The sequence below is a fragment of the Balaenoptera physalus genome (assembly GCF_965194825.1).
Source record: "Balaenoptera physalus genome assembly, chromosome: 4".
In the NCBI taxonomy this organism is placed as follows: domain Eukaryota; kingdom Metazoa; phylum Chordata; class Mammalia; order Artiodactyla; family Balaenopteridae; genus Balaenoptera; species Balaenoptera physalus.
Genome location: NC_138891.1, coordinates 12,476,770 through 12,493,779, shown reverse-complemented (window position 1 = coordinate 12,493,779; position 17,010 = coordinate 12,476,770). Strand labels below are relative to the sequence as shown.

The window sequence follows — 17,010 nt, the reverse complement described above, 5'->3', positions numbered from 1 at the left end:
AGTGGATGCTGGTCTGTACGTCAAGATCCCTCATCAGGAGGAAGTCTGGTTCCCCAGCAGCCGGGAACACCCCAGCAGGCAGCCCTCTTGGGGAATTGCCCTCAGCTGAGCTCAAGAGCTGCCTCATCAGGGCTCACGCCCTCCCTGTGTTCCTGCAGCTGGTGACTGGTGGGTACAGGGCTCTTGAGCTGAGTCCCCTCAAGCCAATGTGGGACAACCTTGCAGGCAGGGCCATCCCAGCTTCAGCGCAGCCCATACACCGGACAAGGCCTTGTTGACCCCAGCTCAGCTTATACCTCTGTCCAGTCCTGCTTCCTCCCCTCCCCCTCACATGTGGATCCAGGGAGCTGGCCCCCGCAGGAAAACTTTCTGCAGGAAAATCATCTCAGAGCCTGCTTTCCAGTGAGTCTACCTGTAACAGGAAGTGAAAGAACATTTTTAAGAACAGGGATGGCTAATGATTATTTGAAGTTGCTTAAGTCCTTGTGACATGAAGCCTTTACCACTAGCTTCCAAATCATCAAAAAAGGTTCAGTGCCTTCGTGGTTAACTTGGGTGAGTAAGGATGTTAAGGAAAATGAATAAAGAGGCTAGATTTTCAGTCTAAGCCAATATGGCACAGAATGGAGGCAACAGAGAGAAGATACTCATGATACCCAAGGACTTGCAGATGTCTCGGGAAGGGCTGTGAACTACCACAAGACACGGACTTAGGGCTTGAGCCTAAGCTGCCCAGACCCTGGAGGGGCAGGACAAGCTGGCTGACACCTGGGTTACAGCTATGAGGCTGAACCTTGCCTTCATAGAAAGGGGAAAGTCATTCCTAGGGCAGGTAACAGACACAACAGGTCTACTTGAGGGAGAAGGCATCAGCTGGGCAGTGCGAGGGCCTGTCCATCCCTTTGGAGGAGATGGGCCTCTCCTCTGAACTTCCTGGGCGTTGGCTCCACTTGGGCAGCACTTGGCATTCACCCTACTCTTGTGAATCACACTCAGGGTGTCCAATCTCCCTAGGCAGGGTGTAAGGTTTCTCCCTTACGTACCTCACGACACTTAGAACCTTCCATCTCACAGACTCTCAAGAAAAGCACAATTAATTGATTGCAGACCTTGAGACAGCTGAGTAGGAGGAAGCTTGGTTGGCTCTTTACAGGATCTCTTAAACCTTACATGTATATTTGGAAAGGCTGCTCTTTGGGGAAGGAGCCCTTGTTTGCCGGTCACCAAGCCTTCCTTACACACAAGCTTTTGTTTGTTGTTTTGAAATTGAAATGTTGGTTTCAATCAGCAGTTCCTTCAGAAGTGCTGCCTGACACCAACCTTTTATTAAAGAAATGGAATGTTGGAGACATAACTAACACCTCTTCAATGAGATTTGAAAAGTGGAGGAGAAAAGAACCATTGCTTTATCTATTTCTCCACTGAAGGGTTATTTCAATCAGTCAGACAGAATGAGCTTTATTCATAAAGTACTTGGAAAGCCTCAAATAGTAAGTTCTTTGTGTTAAATACCTACATTTGACAAGGAGAAGCCTGAGCTCAGGAAATAAGATGCTGTCGAAATACAAACACCCACCATTCCTTCAGCTCTATCATCTCCCTCCTCCTCTCCCTCCTCCAGTCAGTAACTCTTCTTGCCTGTTCACTCGGTGCCAGCCCCTGTATGCCAGTATTATACTACCGTACTTTTCAAGGTACTATACTGTAAGATTTAAAATGTTTTCTTTACTTTTTGTGTTTGCTAGTTTTTTATGTATTATTTGTGTGAAAAGTATTATAAACCTATTACAGTACAGTACTATATGGTCGATTGTGTTAGTTGGGTACTTAGGTTAACGTTGTTGGACTTAGGAACAAATTGGACTTACAAAAAAGTCTTGGAAGGGAACTCGTTCGAATGTAGGGTACTTACTGTACAGCTTCCTAAATTCCAAAAAATATATCAAAAGCAAGTAAAATAGACCCCACAGTGAAAGACTACATTTACAAAAAAGATAGACAGACAGACATAGAAAGATAATGTAAAATATAAAATACAGAAGTTTGATGTACTCTGTGGGGAAACTGAAGAAAAAGCATTCTCATACATTACTGGTAGGAATGTAAAATGACATTTGGAAATGTCCACCAAAATAATACTATGCATTTTTATTTTGACCAAGCAATCCCACTTACAGAAATCTCTCTCAAAGAGAAACTGGCAACAAAATAAAAAAGCTGAATGCACGAGATTATTCACTATAGAACTATTTGTAACAGCGAAGGACTGGGAAACCCATATGTCCATCTAGGGGACAGGCTGAATAGACAGCAGTCCATCTGCACAAAGGAAATGTTGAAAGCTATGAAAAGGAATGAAGTATACTGCTATATACAACTACGAAGTAATCTTCAGGATACACTCCTAAGGGAAGCCGACAAAAGTGTGTATAGTGTGCTACCAATTTCTTCAGAATAAAAATATTTGAATATATTTTAAAAATGAAAGAATGAGCCATAAAAATTTTTTTAATTATTCCTTTTTGGGAAAGGGAGCCATTAGGGTAAGGACAGAGACTAGTCTTCATTAAATATGCCTTTTTATGAATTTGACTTTGGACTCATGGAAACACTTTACATAATCAAGAAACAAAAGTAATAAAATAAAAGCAGTTTCTAAAAATTTAAAACAAATAAGCCTCTGTATACTCGCACAGAAACTAATGATTTAGCTCAGTAGAGATCAGTACATGTGTGTGAGGGAACCACTGAGGGGAAGGAAATAACAGTGTGAGTTAGAGAGAATAGTGCTTGGAGCTCACACAGGGCCAGGCCAGTGCCTCTTCATACCCACCAAGCCAACCTGATAATTCACTGGCCACTGGGTGGAACACACAGAAGGGTCTTTCCTCGGTCATGGGCAATAATAAGGGATAGTTTAATTGCTGCTCTGGTCCCACATAACAAAGCTGAATCAAACTGTTTCTAAGTAACATAACTGAATCCTAAAACAAAGGTCAAGACTGTTTACTGGAATACAAAAATATCCAGGACCCAACAAGGAAAAATTCACAATGCCTGACATTCAATAAAAATTACCAGGCATACAGAGAATTAGAAAAATATGATCTATAATAAGGAGAGAAATAAACTATTCAAAACCAACCCAGATATGACACCAATGTTAAAATTAGCAGACAAGGACAGAAAATAGTTATTATAACTATATTCTACTTGTTCAAATAGAGGAAATATTGAACATGTTAATCAGAGACATGGAACATATTTTTCAAAAAGACCCAAATCAAACTTCCTGAGATGAAAACTACAATGTCTGAGATAAAAAATACATTGGATGTTATTAATAGCAGTTTAGACATTGCAGAAGAAAACATTAAATTGAAGACATAGCAATAGAAACTGTGCAAAATGAAACAGATGGAGGAAAAAGCCTAAAAAAAATTGACCAGAGCATCAGTGAGCTGTGGGACAACGTCAAGAAGCCTGATATCTGTGTCATTGTAGTTCCCAGATCGGGGACACATAATGCATGCAGACAATAGTTTGTTTTTCCTGTGCTCTCTGCATGAACTGGCAACACAGAGGTGATTCAGTGTTGTGGTCCCCACAAAAGGATCCTACCTCTCCAGGGCCCAGATATTTTTCAGGGCGTCAGCATCCAACAGGAGAAATGGGCTCAGAGCCCACCCCCAGACCTTCAGGCCTTCTCCATGGCTTTTCCTTCTCAGGCTGGTCTTAGTAAGGTGGATCCCAGCCCTAGAACTTGGTCCCACTGAGCAAGATAGTGGAGGCCACTCCTACCCCCATTGTCCCCAGTCACTAAGGCAAGAGCCTGACAGGCCCCTCACAGCAAAGTTCAGCCTCAGAATTTCCTGGGTAGTGAGTCTCTAACATTTGGCTTCTTGGGTCCAGAAGCCTTAGGGATAACTGCTCTGAGGGGCCTGAGACTTAACCCCAAACCTGGCTCTCTTTGTGACAATTCTGTGGAGAATAAAGGTATTCAGAACTACAAGGGTCTAACACATGATTATTCATAGATCTGCATCCATGTCCACAACTACTATCAGTTACATTTGGTGCCTATGATGTAAGTGATGAGTCCACTTATGTGATTTTCTGCAACAGGCAACACTAATAAGGACAGAAAACAGATACATGGTTGCCAGGGGCAGGGATGACAGGAGAGATGGACTACAAAGGGGGAGCACAAGGGAAGTTTCGGCAGTGAGAAAACCATCTTTCAGTCTCGATGGTGCTGATGTTTATATAACTATAGGTACTTATCAAAATTGATAGAACTGTATAATTTAAAAAGTGAATTTTATTGTATACAAATAAAAGAGTGATGAATTTGTCAAACCTTATAGAACCATACTAGATATAAATGATCTCTTCCTTAATAAAATAAATGGAAAACAAGTAAACAAAAAAGTCTAAAAAATTGAGGCCTTAAAAACATACATATATAAATATATTTTTATATAATACTTGGCTTTTGTTAAGATTGAGCCCAACTCATATTCTGGTAATAAACTCTCCCAGGGTGAAATCCTCTTGAATCAGTGCTTCTCAAACTTTAACATGTATATGAATCTCCAGAGAGTTTATTAAAACGCAGATTCTGATTCTGCATTTCTCACAAGCTTCCCAGTGATGTCAATGCTGCTGGTCTGTGGGCCACACTTTAAGTAGCAAGGCTGAGGACACCAGTGAGATCACCTGATACATAAAGGCCAAGAGAATCATTCACTCAGATTGAACAAGCCCTTCATGCGTGACTCACTGCCTTGGCCTGTGTGAGTTACAGGATTGGTCCCTCGGCAACAGTGTGTCACTTACACACTCACTGCTGAAAGCTGACCCACTGTCATTCCATAGGTCCTCCTCTTTGGCCTCCAGTGAAAGCCTGGGCCCAGGCCTGGGACTGAATGCAGTTGACAGTGGTGAAGAAAACTCTTCTTAAGAGAAATCTAGAAACTCCTGTCCTGAAGGTAGAGGCTTCAGGAGGTGCATGAAGCCACAGAGGCCCAGCCAGCCAGCCACCCATCCATCCATCCATCTACATATGAATAGCAACATCACTTCAAACGTCCATGGAAATTACTCAGCCAGAAAGGAAGCCCACACTTACTTCTTGTGATTCTGCAGATATTCGAATGACTTTGATTGGCCCCCCACCTAACAACTGCTCAAAGTGAGTGCTGCCTGGGCCCCAGCAGGGGCGTTCCATTTGTGGACAGTCTCCCAGCAGGAGTAAGAAGTGGTCCCGACAGGAAGCCAAGTGTTGGAGGATGGTAAATGGCTGGCTTTTATATTCAACAACTTCATGACATTTTCCCAGCAAATTGGCACTTCTTTTTGTATGCTAAAAATAATGCTCTATAAATGGCTTCACAGACAGCTTCTTTGCCCACAGATGCCCTCAGGTATGAAACATCACTTAGCAGGCTAACACATTACAACACCTTCAGATATTTGCTTAAGGTTTTTCAAAAGGAAGCAACCACATGTATATTCAGAGTCTATTTTAAGTCGTTAACATTTATTGAGTACTTACTATGTGCCGTGAAGTATCCTAAGTGCATTTCATACATTCATAATCCCAACTAACGCTCAGAACAACCTCACGAGGTAGGAGCCATCACATTTTATAGATGAGAATTCTCAGGCACAAGGAGGTTGGGTAACTTGTCCAAGGACACACACTAGTAATGAGAAACAGGGACATAAATCCCAGCAGCTACTGTCCCCTGCCCTGGCCTTCCCTCCTGACCACTATGCTAGGGTCACTCTTTGCCTGACACTGCATGTATTTATGCTCACTAAGCCCCGGGGCTTCCAGCTGAGGGATCGTGAAGGAACACTGCACTACAATCATCACCTGTTCCTCCCCACTTCCTTACAGAGCCTCACTCTCACACAAGGGAGGATGAAAAGGTTTGTTCTTACCTAGGTCCTACCTTTCTTATGTAAAGATGGGGAAAGCTGTAGAGGAAGTAAACTTGGTTCAGGAAATCAGGAGTTCAGTTTTGAACATCCTGAGTTTGAAATGCTCATGAACATCCAAGGGAAGTAAGAGCAGATTAAAATTCACATATTACTGAAAGAATAATGGATGAAAAGATGTGCTGTCATACAGAGTGAAGTAAGTCAGAAAGAGAAAAACAAATACCGTATGCTAACACATATATATGGAATCCAAAAAAAAAAAAAAATGGTCATGAAGAACCTACGGGCAAGATGGCAATAAAGATGCAGACCTACTAGAGAATGGACTTGAGGATATGGGGATGGGGAAGGGGAAGCTGGGACGAAGTGAGAGAGTGGCATGGACATATATACACTACCAAACCTAAGATAGATAGCTAGTGGGAAGCAGCCGCATAGCACAGGGAGATCAGCTCGGTGCATTGTGACCACCTAGAGGGGTGGAATAGGGAGGGTGGGAGGGAGGGAGATGCAAGAAGGAAGAGATATGGGGACATATGTATATGTTTAACTGATTCACTTTGTTATAAAGCAGAAACTAACACACCATTGTAAAGCAATTATACTCCAATAAAGATGTTAAAAAAAAAAAGTTGTGATGGATGGTACGTTCTTAAAAGCAACATGGGAGAATAGATGGGAGTGGAGACAAAACAAGGTTTGCCATGAGTTGTTGATTGTTGAACTGGCTGATGAGTCCATTGGGATTAATTATACTACTCTGACTACTCCTGTATACGTCTGCAACTTCCAAAAATGACGTTTTTAAAAATTCAGAAGGACACAGAATCACATATAGGATACCATAAAAAATGTATAACTTGGATCTGATCATGAGGAAATACTAGACAAATCCAAATTGAGGGACATTCTACACAACTGGCCTGTACTCTTCAAAAATGTCAGTATCATGAAAGATGGCAAGTAACTGAAAATCTGCTCCAGAATAAACGACACCAAAGAGGCGTAACAATGAAATGAAATGTGTGATCCTGGTTTATATCCTGGATCAGAAAAAACAATTGCTATAAAGGCCATTATTGGGGCACTTGGTAAAATTTGGATATAGATTGGTATATCAAATAGTATATCAATGTGAAATTTCTTAAATTTAATCATTTACTATGATTCTATAAATGAGTGTCTTTGTTCTTAGGAGTTGTACATTTAAATATTTAGAAGTAAAGAATCATGGTGAATGAAATTTATTCTCAAATTACACTGTAAAAATAATTACAATAATTTATATATATTATATAGATAGATATAGAGAGATTATGCAAATGTGGCAAAATAATAATCGGTAAATCTAGATGAAGCAGACATAGGTGTTCATTGTGCTATTCTTACAACTCTTCTTAAGCTTGACATTTTTCAAAAAAAAATTAATTTGATTTACCTGATGCAATTAGTATCCCTATAATACATCCCTTGTGTTCCCTTCCTTACAGCCTTTTGAATAAAAAGCTATCTTCTTTACTCTTTAGAGTTGGGTACCAAATACTTGATTCTTCTTTAAGAATGCCTCTCGTATGTATCAGTTTTACTTGTATTAAGTCACTGACTCATCTCAGCAGGCCCTGCGCATACTCCCCAGCTGCTGGGGGTGCCCCTGGGGGTTCGCCTTCCGCCGTCAGCCCCTGTGGGGATTGACTTGGCTGAGTAATTCCTTGTCACAGTCCCTTTCTGGGGTAGCCCACATCCAGTGCTTGGTTGACCTGGGATCATATAGGCCTGGCCCTCTCACCCCCAACTCAGGGGAGCCCTGCAGGGCCGGCCCAGATTTACAGCTCTCTGCAGAATCAGCAGAGACCTCCACTGAGACCACATCACAGCTTGGCATGTCACTGTGCCCAGTCTGCATCCTTTGCCCTCCTTTCTGCAGATGTTGGCCTCAAAGACACCCCCTCACAGACCTCCTGCACAGAAATCCCCATCCCCAAGTCCACTTCCTAGGTACTCAGCTGTGGCAATAATATGATGACCATTTCGCAGATGAGAAAACTGAACCTCAGAAAAAACCACTTGCCTAAGCTCAGAAAGCCATCTACTGGTGAAACTAAGACTCGGACTCCAAATGTGCTGGCCTCCAGTTACCCCCTTCTCTTTACCCTTCAAATCCTACATCTCTGTTAAGGCCGAGGCCAAGTTCCCTCTTCCCCCAGAGACATCCTCGACTTCGTTTTCTCACCTTGACGCTCTCACCATCTGCTCTGTTTGGCACATGGCTATGGTCCCACTTGGATACTTTCTTTAACCGTCACCTCAGATTACATAACCACTGTGCTGTTACTTAGTTTTTCAGTTTGAAGTTTGGTGCTTTCCCTGCATTATAATGTCCTTGGGGACAAATGTCATTTATTGTTCTTTGCATCCCAACAGTTGCTGCCCACTTGCTGAAGATGTGGCCAGTACACTACCATGTAGGGAAAGAAGGCAAGATTCCACCTCTTCTGGCTGTCCTCTAAGTCTTAGAACCTGAGGAAACACAACATTCTCAGAAGATCCTCAGCCCTGCAGCCTCAACTTCCTCTTCACCTTTTCTGGAATGGTGTGGGACTTCGTGACATGGAATATAAGGGGATGGCACATTATTCTGCCAGAGGAGCAGTACCATCCATGGGGGAGTAGCCCAAACTGTATCCGTGAGCCAGAAGACATTTGGTCAAATTCAGTCAAGCAGTAAGGAAGAAAACAGCAAATCGGGAATAAATTCACTGGAATGCATCTTGGTCACTTATTTTGGCAAAACTGCTTTCATTTTAATTATTTAAAGCATTTTGTAGTGTGCTAGGAAGTGAGATGTTGTATACTTTGCAAAAGTAATGAAGTCTTAGATCAAAAATCTGACAACACCACATTATTAAATTTTAAGGGTGAAATAAGCAAGTTGCTTTTCTTGTCTTTGAAAATTATCGACTGGGAGCTTAACAAAAGCCTTCTCCATAATCTCCTCCCACCAAGGACGGGTGGAATGAGGGAGGGGTGGGAAAGTTTAGTTCCAACTCCCTCACTTCCAGATCCTGGGACTCTCTTGTTGCCATGGTGACTGTGTTACTAGGTTACCACTCAGGTACAGGCAAGACTTGAAAACAATCGGCATCTAAACACATTATCAGCTTGAGGTTTGGAAATAATTTTCAGTACTTTTTTTCTCCTTTGTTTCCAAACATCAGCCTATATGATGATGTGTTGCATTGCAAGAACAATATAAATGCACATCGACTGAAAAATAATTTTTGCCAAGCTTCCTAACTATTCAACCAGCACCAACAGAGCAAGTAGATTTTAGAGAGAAGCTTCTGAGTTGGAACATCTACAGGAGGGGTCCACAAACCATATAGCCCACAGGCTAAATCTGACCTGCTATTTGTTTCTGTACATCTTGTGAGTTAAGAATTGCTTGAATACTTTTAAATGATTGAAAAAAAATCAAAGGAAAAATAATATTTTGTGCCACCTGAAAATTATATGAAATTCACCTGCAGTTTGAAAACCATGTTTTACTAAATCACACCCATACTCATTAATTCACATTGTCCATGGCTGCTTCTGTGTTATAGGAGCAGAGTTGTAATGGTAACAGAAATCATATGGCCCATGGAACCTAAAACATTCACCATCTAGCCCTTCACAGGGAGCGTTTCCCACCCCTGATCTGGAGACATGGAGAAGTTAGATTAGGAGGCCGGGGTATCTTCCCTGCCAAGAAGTTTATAACAGGTGATTAGTCTGTTTGGGCTGCTACAGCAAAGCAGCACAGGCTGGGTGGCTTATAAACAACAGACTTTTTTTGTTCACAGTTCTGGAGGCTGGGAAGTCCTAGGTCAAGGCACCAGCGTGGCCACCTTCTGGTGAGGCCCTCTTCCTGGGTCATAGCTAGGGCCTTGTCATATGGCAGAAGGGGCTGGGATCAATCTGGAGCCTCTTTTATAGGGCACTAATCCCACTCCTGAGGGCCCCACCCTAATGATTTAAGTACCTCCCAAAGGCCCCACCTACTAATACCATCTTTGGGGGTTAGGATTTCAACATGTGAGTTTGGGGAGAACACGTTCAGACCACAGCCAGCAACTTGCATGCAGATTCAGGCCTCTTCAACTGAGCTGTGCACACCCCATTCACCACTGCTTCTAGAAAAGCACAGCTGTGATTTTTGTGGTGACCAAACGGAATGGCACCACATGACTGACCACATTCTTTCCATACGTTCACACACTGCACTCTCCAAGGGGTCAGGCCACAGGCTACGTACTCCCGCATGCGTTTCATCTTGGCCCTGGATGCTGCACTGTTGAAAACTGGTGGTCCTGCTAGTGTGTCTGGAGCTGAGCTAGTGACAGTCCTTGTGCCTGAAAATCAATGCACAGCCCTTACTGACCCATCAGCACTTCAGCAACTTCAAGGCAACAGGCAAGGGCAATCAGAAGACAGAAGCTATCACAGGCGAATTCTATCAAACATTTAGAGAAGAGCTAACACCTATCCTTCTCAAACTCTTCCAAAATATAGCAGAGGGAGGAACACTCTCAAAATCATTCTACGAGGCCACCATCAGCCTGATACCAAAACCAGACAAAGATGTCACAAAGAAAGAAAACTACAGGCCAATATCACTGATGAACATAGATGCAAAAATCCTCAACAAAATACTAGCAAACAGAATCCAACAGCATATAAAAAGGCTCATAAACCATGATCAAGTGGGGTTTACCCCAGGAATGCAAAGATTCTTCAATATATGCAAATCAATCAATGTGATACACCATATTAACAAATTGAAGGAGAAAAACCATATGATCATCTCAATAGATGCAGAGAAAGCTTTTGACAAAATTCAACACCCATATATGATACAAACCCTCCAGAAAGTAGGCATAGAGGGAACTTGCCTCAAAATAATAAAGGCCATATATGACAAACCCACAACCAACATTGTCCTCAATGGTGAAAAACTGAAACCATTTCCACTAAGATCAGGAACAAGACAAGGCTGCCCACTCTCACCACTATTATTCAACATAGTTTTGGAAGTGTTAGCCACAGCAATCAGAGAAGAAAAAGAAATAAAAGGAATCCAAATCGGAAAAGAAGTAAAGCTGTCACTGTTTGCAGATGACATGATACGATACATAGAGAATCCTAAAGATGCTACCAGAAAACTACTAGAGCTAATCAATGAATTTGGTAAAGTAGCAGGATACAAAATTAATGCACAGAAATCTCTTGCATTCCTTTACACTAATGATGAAAAATCTGAAAGTGAAATTAAGAAAACACTCCCATTTACCATTGCAACAAAAGAATAAAATATCTAGGAATAAACGTACCTAAGGAGACAAAAGACCTGTATGCAGAAAATTATAAGACACTGATGAAAGAAATTAAAGATGATACAAATAGATGGAGAGATATACCATGTTCTTGGATTGGAAGAATCAACATTGTGAAAATTACTCTACTACCTAAAGCAGTCTACAGATTTAATGCAATCCCTATCAAACTACCAATGTCATTTTTCACAGAACTGAACCAAAAATTTCACAATTTGTATGGAAACACAAAAGACCCCGAATAGCCAAAGCAATCTTGAGAACGAAAAACGGAGCTGGAGGAATCAGGCTCCCTGACTTCACACTATACTACAAAGCTACAGTAATCAAGGCAGTATGGTACTGGCACAAAAATAGAAATATAGATCAATGGAACAGGATAGAAAGCCCAGAGATAAACCCATGCACATATGGTCACCTTATCTTTGATAAAGGAGGCAAGAATATACAGTGGAGAAAAGACAGCCTCTTCAATAAGTGGTGCTGGGAAAACTGGACAGCTACATGTAAAAGAATGAAATTAGAACACTCCTTAACACCATACACAAAAATAAACTCAAAATGGATTAAAGACCTAAATGTAAGGTCAGACACTATCAAACTCTTAGAGGAAAACATAGGCAGAACACTCTATGACAATAATCACAGCAAGATCCTTTTTGACCCACCTCCTAGAGAAATGGAAATAAAAACAATAATAAACAAATGGGACCTAATGAAACTTAAAAGCTTTTGCACAGCAAAGGAAACCATAAACAAGATGAAAAGACAACCCTCGGAATGGGAGAAAATATTTGCAAATGAAGCAACCGACAAAGGATTAATCTCCAAAATTTACAAGCAGCTCATGCAGCTCAATATCAAAAAAACAAACAACCCAATCCAAAAATGGGCAGAAGACCTAAATAGACATTTCTCCAAGGAAGATATACAGATTGCCAACAAACACATGAAAGGATGCTCAACATCATTAATCATTAGAGAAATGCAAATCAAAACTACAATGAGATATCATCTCACACCAGTCAGAATGGCCATCATCAAAATATCTACAAACAATAAATGCTGGAGAGGGTGTGGAGTAAAGGGAACACTCTCGCACTATTGGTGGGAATGTAAATTGTTACAGCCACTATAGAGAACAGTATGGAGGTTCCTTAAAAAACTAAAAATAGAACTACCATACCACCCGGCAATCCCACTACCGGGCATATACCCTGAGAAAACCATAATTCAAAACGAGTCATGTACCAAAATGTTCATTGCAGCTCTATTTACAGTAGCTAGGACATGGAAGCAATCTAAGCGTCCATCAACAGATGAATGGATAAAGAAGATGTGGCATGTATATAAAATAGAATATTACTCAGCCATAAAAAGAAATGAAATTGAGTTATTTGTAGTGAGGTGGATGGACCCAGAGTCTGTCATACAGAGTGAAGTAAGTCAGAAAGAGAAAAACAAATACCGTATGCTAACACGTATATATGGAATCTAAAAACAAACAAAAAAAATGGTCATGAAGAACCTTGGGGCAAGACGGGAATAAAGACACAGACCTACTGGAGAATGGACTTGAGGATACAGGGAGGGGTAAGGATAAGCTGGGACAAAGTGAGAGAGTGGCATGGACATATATACACTACCGAATGGAAAATAGATAGCTAGTGGGAAGCAACTGCATAGCACAGGGAGATCAGCTCGGTGCTTTGTGACCACCTAGAGGGGTGGGTTAGGGAGGGTGGGAGGGAGGGAGACGCAAGAGGGAAGAGATATGGGGACATATGTACATGTATAATGGATTCACTTTGTTATAAAGCAGAAACTAACACACCATTGTAAAGCAATTATACTCCAATAAAGATGTTTAAAAAAAAAAAAAAGAAGACAAAAGCTAATCCACCTTGGCCACAAGGTAATGCCACATTAATTAGAGATAAATTCAATTATGAGATGAATAATAAAGAGATTTATTCCAAATGACAAGATGATTTACAGTTTTAATATGTACAAGGAATTCCAGGACAAAGCCTTTCTCAAAAAGTATTATTTAAACAAACACCATTATTTAAAAGATGGGCTTTTTATACGCAGGGGAAAATGTATCTATAGAAAAGAAAACATTCTTGGGGAGCCTTTGGCCAGTATCTTTCAGCAGGGTTGCTCTGATGACTGAGGAATTTTTTCTGATAAGCTTAGTTTTCCCTTTATCTTAACCTCACACCTGAGCACTAGCATTTTTGCAGTGGAAGGCAAGATGCTGACCAGGGGGTCATCTGCAGCCTTGAACTTCAGCAGAATGGAGCAGAAGGCCAAAGCTGGGGTCAGAAGGTAAAGAGTTGTTAATGAAAGCTGCGGAGTTAGGAAATCCGCTAAGAGAGCCACAATTTTACCAAGATACCCTGGAAACTCTTACAGAACATGTTGGAACTGATGGGAAAGAAATACTCCACCAACTGAAACAACATTCCTTTCCCACTAAGAAGCTAAGGCTGCCCCCAAGTGAGGGGCTGGGTCATCAGAGCCAGATCTTCATGTGGGGTGAGGGACGGGGGCAGAGTCCTGTGTCTCCATCCCTTAGACCTCCCACAAGGTGCCTCATCCCATCAGGAGAAAACTTTGAGCCCTAAGATTCATTTATAAACTACTGTATATCCACGTAGTTGCTTTGTCAGAGAAGGTACCCACGCTGTGAAACTCCAGCTTTTCCCTCATATAACACGTGACTGTCTGCTTTGGGGACCAAATGAGGAAGTGAGGGCCAACTCGCATTTTGTGTATTAGTAAAGCCTTTTCCCTATATTTTTAATTTAAAAAGATTAAATGCAAATTCTATTATTTTTTACACTGCCCTTCTTTGTACACCCCCTTGGGGGCATGCACCCCACTTTGAACTTCTTGTTCTTACAGACACCATCAAGATGAATTCTGTCTTGCTTCACTTTGTCAGAATCTCTGGTCTTTCCTCAGGCTCCATCTCTAGATGCGGAATCGCTGGTGTGAACTTTGTAAAGGGCACGTTACAATTATCTAAGTAAACCACACGTCCTTCCTGGTATATCACAGGTAGGTCTGAGAGAAACCTGCCTCAGCCTCTGTCACCAGAGATGGCTCCACGGTAGCGTCCTCTCCTAACAGCTCTGGCCCGATGGTTGCTTTTCTCCAGGGAAGGCTCTTGTGAGGGGGGTGACTGAGAGGCAGAGAGGTTCATTTCATATTCATGTTGGTTGCTTTTTATAACCATCTTTCCTAGAACCTGAAAAGTTACTAAAACAACAAGCATACCATGTCAAATAACATGCAAGCTCAAAAATCAGTTTTGCCAAGACGGAAAGGAAGGCGATGTTTCCCCATCTCTCCCAGAGAGAGCTGGCAATCCTTAGGGCTTATGCAAATAAAGGTCAGAGCAATTTCACCAGAGTTGCAGCTTATTTTAATCTGGCTACTCTTACCCTCAGTAAGGCTCTCAGCATCACGGGGAAAGATGCTGAGCCTTGAGCCCAAGCAAGGGTAGAGGACGGGGCAAAGAGAATTTCAAGCAACAGGGCTGGCGAAGCTTGGTGCTCAGAGCAATTCCTTTTTCAGTGTTTCTTACTGACCAGCCTCTCTCCTTCCATCCCACCTTCCAACATGAATAGCACTTGCTTTATTGTCAAAGAAAAGGACAGCACATTCAACAACCACAATAAAGATGAAGTCACAGGTTTCATCTAATAGGAGGTCACTGAGTCCCAGAGTACATTCTAGGCCACTGCCAGAGATCCTGCTCAAATGTGATATGAATCAGCTAGGGATTCTGTTAAAATGCAGATTCTGACTTAGTAGGTGTGGGTCAGGCCTGGGATTCTGAATTTCTAAATGCTCCCAGGTGACACCAGTGCTGCTGGACCTGGGACCACATTTTGAGTAGCAAATGTGACAGGCTAGCTAGTAATCCATGGGATCCAGTGCTAAATGACAATGCAGGGTCCGTTGTTCAAAAAGCAAGAGAAAAGCTGGTTTCTTTTTCTGCATCTATCTTGGGACCTGCCATGGTGTTTCTTACAGGATTTTTACTTCATGTCATCTTCCCTCAGGAACTGGGCTAGATGCTCTCAAGGAGTGAAGACCCTCACAGGGACCCAGGGGACTCCCTGATCCCATCCTTCCAGAAGCCATGCCTAGCTGCCCCCTGCCCAGGGAGTAGAGGCAGCAGTGGGGGGAGAGAGGGGGGAGGGGAGGGTAGTATCAAGGAGTAGGTGCTTGTCGGAGGACTCTCTCCAGGGAGCCAGCTCCTGAGCAAGGCTCCAAGGCCCTGCTATGTGTTCCACTGTCCCATCAGACTTCATTTATAAAATACAAATTCAAAATTAAAATTATTAGGAATTTCATTAAACCCCAAGTGCAGGCCCCCCTCCTGGGCCTGGGGCCCTACGCTCGTTGCACGCACGTGAAGCTCTGATTCCAGAGCTCTGCCGTCTTAGATGTTTTCAAAAAATCAATGAATCCTCAATCCCTATGTTGATTTTTTTACAATTAATTTTCTCTTTGTTAATTTCAACAGCATTTTCATGCACTTGGAAACAGCATGTACGTGTGAGATGCCCACACAATGTCAGGGGCACTGATGGCGTCACAGATCGGGAACTCTATACTGTCACCTCTCGCAGGGCTCTCTGAGCCATAGGCTGGGGACCCAGCCTCTCTACTGAGTCTGTCCCTTTCTGACTACCTTTGATTGGTCCTCACCTTTGCTTCACCTCCGGCTCTTTCTAAAGAACAGTGAATCCTGACAAGAAGCATTGTTTAGACAGCACTCTCCTCCTTTCAGGGTTTCTAAGACTGAAGAATGTCCACCAGCCAGTCATCAGAGGTTATACCTATGGTGATTTTTAAAGGTGGTTGTGTGCACGGTGGGGGGTAGATTTTAGAGAAATCTCTGACCACTCTATCCTGCCTGTGGGAAGTTCTGAAGATACTCCTCTCCGTGCACCTCTGAGAAAAGCCCCGCAGTGTGTGCTGTGTGGTTGGGAGCCAGCGGGTCTTCCCTGGCTGTGACTCCAGCCAGAGGGCAGCAGGGGATCAGTCGGCAGCCAAGTCCTGCCACGTCCTGTCTCTTCCACCCACTCCTTGCCTGGGCTATCTGCTCCTTAGGAGGAACTATGACCCCATTAAAATACAGGGAGTGACCAATCATGCTGCCTGAGCAGAGGAGGGCACCGTGCTCACAGCTCACCATAGGTCAGCATCAAAACAGAGGGCCAGACGTTCGGAAAAGAAGGCGGTGACAGGAAGTGTCACATGGACAATTTGAGCATTTGCTCCCTTTTCCCTCCCCATCGTGCTTCACCGGAGCAAGAGGACCTTCTGCTCTAGGAAAACGTACCTGCAGGCAGATGTCAGGACTTGGTGGTTCACGATGAGTTTTCTCGAAAACCAACTCCCCTCTCCTCTCCTGTGTCCCTCAGCCTGGGGTCCGTCCCCTTCACGTTCTACTCCAATCTGTTCACCATCATGGTCGGCTCCCTCTGTTCTGCCCTTTCCTTGTTCCCATGTGTCAACTGTCCCCCCCACCTTTCCGTCCTGGGTTCCTCCACCCTCCTGTCCCGGGGGTGTGACTCGTATTTCTATTGCCTTTTTGAAGTGTCATTTCTATACAAATTCATTCCAATTCATCATGAACAGCAGCAGCAACAACAATAACGGCTAA

The 17,010-nt window shown here is 42.7% G+C and overlaps 1 protein-coding gene across 1 annotated transcript in view; it reads right to left on the bottom strand.

Moving 5' to 3' along the window:
• Window positions 1-17,010, bottom strand: part of NEK11 (NIMA related kinase 11) — a 306,979-nt gene that overhangs the window by 43,132 nt on the left and 246,837 nt on the right. The window contains 1 exon segment of the mRNA XM_082459368.1: window positions 10,244-10,340. Within this exon segment, the coding sequence (XP_082315494.1) occupies window positions 10,244-10,340 (97 nt within the window).